Source organism: Alexandromys fortis, unplaced genomic scaffold, assembly GCF_014885135.2.
Source record: "Alexandromys fortis isolate MF-2015 unplaced genomic scaffold, M_Fortis_MF-2015_v1.1 scaffold_143, whole genome shotgun sequence".
Classification (NCBI taxonomy): domain Eukaryota; kingdom Metazoa; phylum Chordata; class Mammalia; order Rodentia; family Cricetidae; genus Alexandromys; species Alexandromys fortis.
This window is the reverse complement of record NW_026068044.1, coordinates 2,077,575-2,084,771: the sequence shown is the minus strand read 5'-3', so window position 1 is coordinate 2,084,771 and position 7,197 is coordinate 2,077,575. Positions and strand designations below refer to the sequence as shown.

General features: G+C 55.1%; 1 protein-coding gene across 1 annotated transcript; it reads left to right on the top strand.

Moving 5' to 3' along the window:
• The first annotated feature begins 3,778 nt into the window (after positions 1-3,778).
• On the top strand, positions 3,779-6,526 carry Tmem200c (transmembrane protein 200C). Its single transcript, XM_050166227.1, has one exon. The coding sequence runs from the start codon at positions 3,779-3,781 to the stop codon at positions 5,672-5,674; it is 1,896 nt and encodes a 631-aa protein (XP_050022184.1). The 3' UTR covers positions 5,675-6,526.
• Positions 6,527-7,197: the final 671 nt, after the last annotated feature.

Here is a 7,197-nt window from a genome sequence, read left to right as displayed (position 1 = left end):
GAAAAAAAAAAAAAGAACCAACAGCGGGAGGCTGAAGGGGATGAAAGCAAAGGGAGAACAGAGAGGAGAGGGGCCAGAAGAAACAGCGAACTGGAGACTACTCTCTGGCTTCAGGATGCTGATAGGGGACTCCCTGGGAGGGGCTGGCCTTTCTTTGGGTCCTCTTGGGTTTGCTGCTCAGACAGGTAGTTGGGAGAAACCGAAAGAGCTGTCAGCTGAGGCAGACGGCGGCCCAGCGGCGTCCAGAACCCTGCCTTGCGCGATCGCGCCCCGACCTGGCTCAAGCGCGCGGTGCAGGTGTCGGCTCCCCTGACGCCCCTCCTGGAAAGGGGGACAAGTCGCTTCCGAAGGGACGGGCGGCGGGCGGGGGAGGGGCTAGGGGGCTTGGGGGCGGGGCGGGGGGCGGGTGCGCCCCCTGAGAGCCAAGCCGGGCCGGGTACCGACTGCCACCCTGCCGCAATTTCCCTGTGTCATGGCTCCTGTCTCTTAGCAACAGCCGCCAGTCCGGCCGCCCGGAGCAGCCGCCGCGGGCTCAACTCCACCCGGCGAAGCCCGGCGCGCCGCAGCCACACAAAAGAAGCGCAAGGCCGGCGAGCGCGCGGCCGCAAGGGCCAGCGGGGAGCGCGACGGGAGGGGACAGTGGCAGCCGAGGAGGCGCGCCCGAGGGAAGAAGGGCTCCAGGCGGCGCGCGGGCTGCGGAGGACCTGACACTTCTTGGAAACTCTTGGAAATGGCTCCCGCCACCGCGCCCGAGGGAACGGCGAGCCCCTGGAGCAGGTTCGTCCGGGCCGAGCTGTCCAGCCTTTGCGCCCGGGGCCCCGGGGCGCTGTCCCTGCGCTCCGCCGTCGGCTCGGGCTGAAAAGTTTCTCCATGGTTCTTTGTGTCTCCCGAGCTGCCCCGGTCTCCCTGGGTAAGTGAGAGATTATTGTTTGCTTAGAGTGCCTCCATTTTGAGCAATCCTGTCAATCCCCGGCCTCCGAGCGCCCTTCACCAGCCCACCTGTCCCTCAGCCCAGGCCCCTTGGCGGATGTTCCTAGCCAGGTGTTCTCCTGGGCGTGCTACCAGGGTTGCGCTGCCCAGAAAAGGCGAGTTGGGGATTGCCTTCACGTTGCTCCAGCCCGTCCTCCCTCCAGAGGCGGACTTGCAGCTGCTGCACTCATGTGACTAGACCAAGGCAAGGGCAAGAGACGCACGGCCCTGGGGCCAGGGGCCGGGGGTCGAGGACCTAGGTTGGGTGTGGGGCACAGTATGGAGCGCAACCTGGGGCCCTGAGTCTCTGACGCCGGGCTCGATCCATCATGAGCAGAGAACTTGAATCTCTCTCTTGGAAGCAGTTGTATTTTTAGACATCCCTCATTTGATTTCCCCATCCTCCATTCCTTAACCAAGGCAGGACTCACGCCAGGCAGCCAGTTGAGAAGGCATACGACACCCGCTGCTAAGTTTGTTTTTCTTCGTTAGGTCTAAGGAAAGCATCAAAGGGGCTTTTCCGTGGCACCTGACCTTTGTCAGTATTCTGTGCCAGATCGCGAGACACTGAAAAGGAGTTCAGTTGTCAAGCGAGCTGAAAGCATAATAAACTAGGGAACTAATTACCAGCTATTAAAAAACTAATTTTAAATATCGTCTGTAAACCGTGGTTGAAATCCATTCCAACTTTCTTTATATTCTGCGGGACGTGAACTGGCTTGCAGAAGAGGAAGGTCTCTTCCTCCTCCAAGACATCCAGCACGGGGTGGGGGTGGGGGGGCACCTGATCTGTGTCCAACAAAACGTCTCTCTTCAGAGAGCCACCCTGCAGGCTGGAGCTGGCTTTGTTTCTAAAATGCCTGGACCTTAAAGACTCCTGAAGTCAATCCAGACCTCAAGATTATTCAAGATGCTGGAGCCTTACAGTTCAGTTAAAACAGCAATATCTGTGCTGCAACCATATAGTACAAGCACAGGGACAGCCTGTCATGTCTACTCAGTATTTATGTTTATTGGCCCAGGACCTTTTAAAAAAAAAACAAATTTTACAGGTTTGCAGATATAGTCTCACCATTCACTCCCCACCCCCACCCCCGGAAACATTTGACATTTCTCTATTGAATTCCAACCAAGTTCCAAAGATATGCCGGTTTGCAAGCAATTAAAAAAAAAAAAACCTGACTGCTATTTGCTTACCACGTGGAGAAAAGATCCTACCCAGGCTGACATTCTGAAAGAATCGGGGGGGGGGGGGGCAGAGTTATTCACCTAAGCACCAGTTAGAAGCAAAATTCTACCCAAGTAACTTCCATTTTCCAAGGATAACTTACTCTACTATGTGGACTGTCTTGAAGGAACCGTACACTCAAAGGCCTGTGCTGGCCCTCTGTATCTTTAAGAGCCACGTAATGCCCTTAATTTCAGCATCTCTGTTACAGGAGGGAACACCACCACTGGAAGAGAGAGTGCACTCTGAGGACCCAGCAGGGTGGGACTCTTGACAACTGACAGATAACAAGGAGCAGGCATCAGCTCTCGTACCTACTTAGACTGTATAGCCAACAACCCAGAGAGCTCCCCAGAACTAGGGCACCCTTGCCTCCACTCCTCTTCCTCAAAATGACCTTCAGAGGAAAGGAGGAAGCAAACTGCTTTTATGTGTGGAAATACCTTCCTATAAATCAGCACTATGTAGACTGCTTTACCCAGCTAGTGGACTATTCATTTGAACACTGGGGTTCTTGGTACATTAATAAAAGGGCCAGACGCTGTTGTGGCCGAGTTCTCTGTTGTTGTTTTAATGTTGAAATTTTCCCACGTAAGGAAGGTGATTTCTTACAGAGATGGCAGGGGACCTCTCGGATTCCCTGATGAAATCTAGTACAGGAGACCTTTAGAGGGACTTCCTCCAGGGGAGGACAGAAAGCCAGAAGGAAGAGCGTGGTTACATAACAGTTACCTAAATGGAAATATTCCACACCAAGAAGCTTTCCAGATGTTGCAGGGTGGCGACGAGGGGACCGGGAGGGGCTGTGCTTGCCCATTGCCCTAGGACCTGAGTAGCCAAGAGGCAACTTTATGGAAAGATTTGTTGATGGTATTGAAGAAGCAGTGCTGAGATTTTCTGGACAATACTCCCTGTCACTGATCTGAAGTAAGCCATTCTGCCAGTGTGTGGTGCTTTGCTCTCACCCTGGGAAATGGATTCCTTTCTTTTTATACTCTACTAACTTTCAGAACTGTTTAGTGGTTTTCAGCTCACATGGGGCAAGCGCCTGGCTCGGAGGCCTGATGCGGCCGGAAGCCCCTCCTTTGGGGGAACTTTTCCATTGCAGAGAGAGGCAGGGTGAAAACACAGAGGTGTGGACCAAGAAAGCCCTCACACACTACTTGGAGCCCCCCACATTCGCTGAGTTTATAAGGATGGTAGGAATTCCACTGGCTGCCAGCCAGGAGGCTTTCAGATGAACGGTACCACGAGGTCACCCTGGCAGCATGTGGGCGGCGGGGTGGTGGTAGTGAAACTGTTTCAAACCACCTTTCTCTTCAGTTACACAGACCCCGTCTCTGGTCCGCACAGCCAGCACTTGGCCTTGAGGTGGGGGTGGAGACACACCTGGAGTTGGATCCAGGAGCAGGGGCAACCCTAGCAAGTGGGATGTTGCTGCAGCCAAGCCCCGCACCCTCTGACTGTGTTCCTCTGCTTTGCTGCAGGAGGAGGTGGCCAAGCATCTAGAGGGCAGTTGGCTCGCTCAAGCTTCGGCCCCAGCCCTAGGGGCTAGCCCTGAACTCCACCCACCAGTTCGCCATGATCGCCACCGGTGGCCTCCTGAGGATATCCGCCAGAAAGCAGGATCCCCTCCGGCCCCCCAGCCAGGTTCCTAAGCGCAAGAGGAAAGCCAAAAAGAGGCGTAAGAACGACGTGGTGGTGGTGAAAGGCAAATTAAAGCTGTGCTCCATCTCGGGGCTTATTGCCCTTTGCGGGATCCTAGTGCTGTTGGTGGGTATAGCCATGGCCGTGGTGGGTTACTGGCCGAAGGGCAACGCAGCCAACAGAGGAGGCGGCAAGCAGCTACCGCCTGTGGAGGGTAGCCATCGCTTTGGGACCACTGGCAACAACAGCAGTGGCAGCAAAAACCCAACCAAGAGCCACTCTGGGACCCCAGGGGGTGTCAACTCTAGTTCTGTGGGCGGGCCCAGGAGTTCGCCTCCTACTAGATCTGCAGCCACATCCTCTTCCTCCTCCTCCACATCGGTGGGCTTCTTCTTCCGAATCGTCTCAGGCTACTTGCACTCAGACAAGCTCAAGGTCTTTGGGCCCCTCATCATGGGTATCGGCATCTTCCTCTTCATTTGCGCCAACGCGGTGCTCCATGAGAACAGGGACAAGAAGACCAAGATCATCAATCTGCGGGACCTCTACTCGACCGTCATCGACGTGCACAGCCTCCGCGCCAAAGATCTGGCGGCAGCAGCAGCTGCAGCCGCTGCAGCCGCAGCTTCCTCCTCCACCACCGCCCCGGGCTCTGCTCCCCCTAGGGCAGCGCCGCTCAATGGCTTTCTCAGCTACGTGCAATCTCGGGGTCTGGAGCTGAAACCTGGTAGCTGCACGGGCTCTGCAGATGCCTTCGGGGCCACTGCAATGCTGACCAGAGGCTCATGGCCCCACCCCGCCGGGATGGGCGGAGGCGGCGGTGTGACTCGAGATGCAGGGTCCCCGCCGGACCTGGTTTCATCTCCGCGCTGTCCCCGGGAGCCCCCGAGCCTGGCCGAGGCGGTGTACAGTATCTACCGTGAGCGCTCCAGCGGGGCTGGCCATCGCCGGACCACAGTTGCCGCGGTAGCTGCGGCCACTGCCACTGTCACCGCGGCCGCCAGTGGCAGCAGTAGTCCGGCGCCCTGCAGCCCTACCGGGAGTTGGGGTCGCCAGAGCACCACCAGTTCCCTCGTGGGCTCCTCACTGAGCGCCTTTGCACTGATGCCTTTGCAAGGGGACCGGGACAGAGATGGGGACTCGGAGGGAGCAAGCTGCAGCTGGCACAGGCCGCCCGGGGAACGAGGATCCCGGGATCTCCCGAGGGAAGAACTGGACCTGAGCCTGACTGACCTCCGGGGAGCCGAAGGCGGGGCGCGCTGGGCGTCCGGTGAGCCGGAGGAGCCCGAGGGCTCGGCGACAGCATGCACCGCCAGGGGGCAGGGCGGCCGCCTGCCCAGGACCGGCAGGTACGCGACCTGGCGGCGCCGCAGCACCAGCGGGCTCCTGGACTACCGGGCTCAACCCTCGCCGGAGCCCCCTCCCTCCCCGCACGCAGCGGACTTGGACTCCAGCCCTCCGGACACAGCCGCCACGCCCTCGCTCCCTCTGTGCCCCGAGGACACGCCCCTCGTCCGTCGGGACTCCCAGGGATCTCAGTCGGTTGAGCAGTCCTGCAGCAATAAGGGCTACACCCCCCTAAGGGAAGCCGACACCTCTGTGGAGTCGGTCGTGGACGTGGTGGCCCGGAAAAGGCTAGACTGTGTGGATGCCACGGATCCCGGTGCCGAACCTAGCTCCCCGGAGCGTTCCAGTCCAGAGACAAGTAGGGCGGAGCAGCCTCGGTTTGTGCAGAGGCAGTTTACAAACAAGGAGAAACTCTTTCTGATTTCCAGGTCTCACACCCCAGGAGTAGAGGACCCGGAACTGGAAAACTCTTCTTCCACCTAGGGAGGGGGGGGGGGCAGGGAAAGGAGAGTCCCACTGGAACCCCTACATTAACCCCAATCCATTTCCTTGTGGACAGGTCCGAGGAAACCATTCAATATCCAAAGAGCTGCAGGATGTTATCCTTGAATTGCGTTCACAAGATTCGTGTAGACAACAACTTAAAAAAAAAAAAAAGTTGTCTTTTTATGTCCGATGGTGATTGTATGTTCCATGAAAACCAGATGTATTATAAGGTCACAATTTAGTTCATTAGATAAAATCTCTTTAATTTTCCTAGGCTCAAAATAATATATTTTTGACAATAACTCTGCACTTTACTCCAATTTTTCTTTGTCCCTTCTCCCGACTTCCCCTGCCCTCTACTCTGCTGCTGACCTTGTCCATAGCTGCTTGTGAATAAATGACAAGCTTTTTGATTTTCCTCTTCTTGAAGAGCCTCGAAGAGTCGGTTCTCTTAGAACTGATCTCTCTAGGTGACGTCAAAGCCTAAAGCACGAACTTGGAGAGAGGGTTCCCTTGCCTTACCCTGCTCCCGGCTACAGCTGTCCAAAGGACTCTATTTTTCAAAAGGATCTTTGCATTTTGCTACCAGGGTATGTGGCGGGCGCCAGCAACTAGACTGGACTGTTAATTCCTTAACTCACAATACCAAGTCCACCATGTGTTACTGAGTATTATTACACCTGTATGGAAGGTAACATTAGTATTTAAAGTCTTTTTTTTTTTAAATAAAAAGTTTCCAAACAGTTAAACATAACCTTGCCTCGTTTTGCCTGGGAACTCGTGACTCCAGAGCACAGTCAACAAACAGTGAACAATGTCTCTCGTAAATCCAAAGTATTCGTCTGTTAAAGTGACCTTCTCCCCAAATGTCAGAGGTGTGTGAGTGCACAGATCCATTTCCAGTGTGTGACTGGAAGACACAGAGCAGTATGTGGCCCTTGGGAGTTTGTCTTTTAAGTAGAATGGAACCTCGAGTAAGTACTGTTTTCCTACAATACTTGTAGTTAACCTCCAGGTTCATTTACAGGGGTGCCAGGTTTAGTACCCCCTCCCCATCCACTCCTGTTTCTCTATTTGATCTCAGTTTCAGGCCCGTGGTCCTGCATCTATGGCTCGCATAAGGCACAGCAGTGTTATTGTATTTCAGGAGTAGTTTACATTGTCAATTGTCAAGACCAGAAAACAAAAAATTTACAGTTCCCCTCCGTCCTCCTCTGAGGGGCGATCTGAGACTCACTGTACAAGACAGGAACACTGCTTTTCAAGAAAAGTGTCACTAGCTTGTGGTGCTCCTCACGAGTGACCAGACATGATGCGATAGGTGCGTGGTTTCAGGACTGAAGGAGCTCAGTGGCATGTGCTAGCTGGGAAGCTCCTAGTGCTGGAGAGATAGGCCTCCACCATCAGCTCTGCAAGAAAGGGTTAAAAGACCTGCCCAGCTCTAAGGGGAACAACTGTAGAGTAGGCAGAAGAGCAGCGGTCAGAGGGCAACAGAGTTCCAGAAGACAGACTTAATTTAA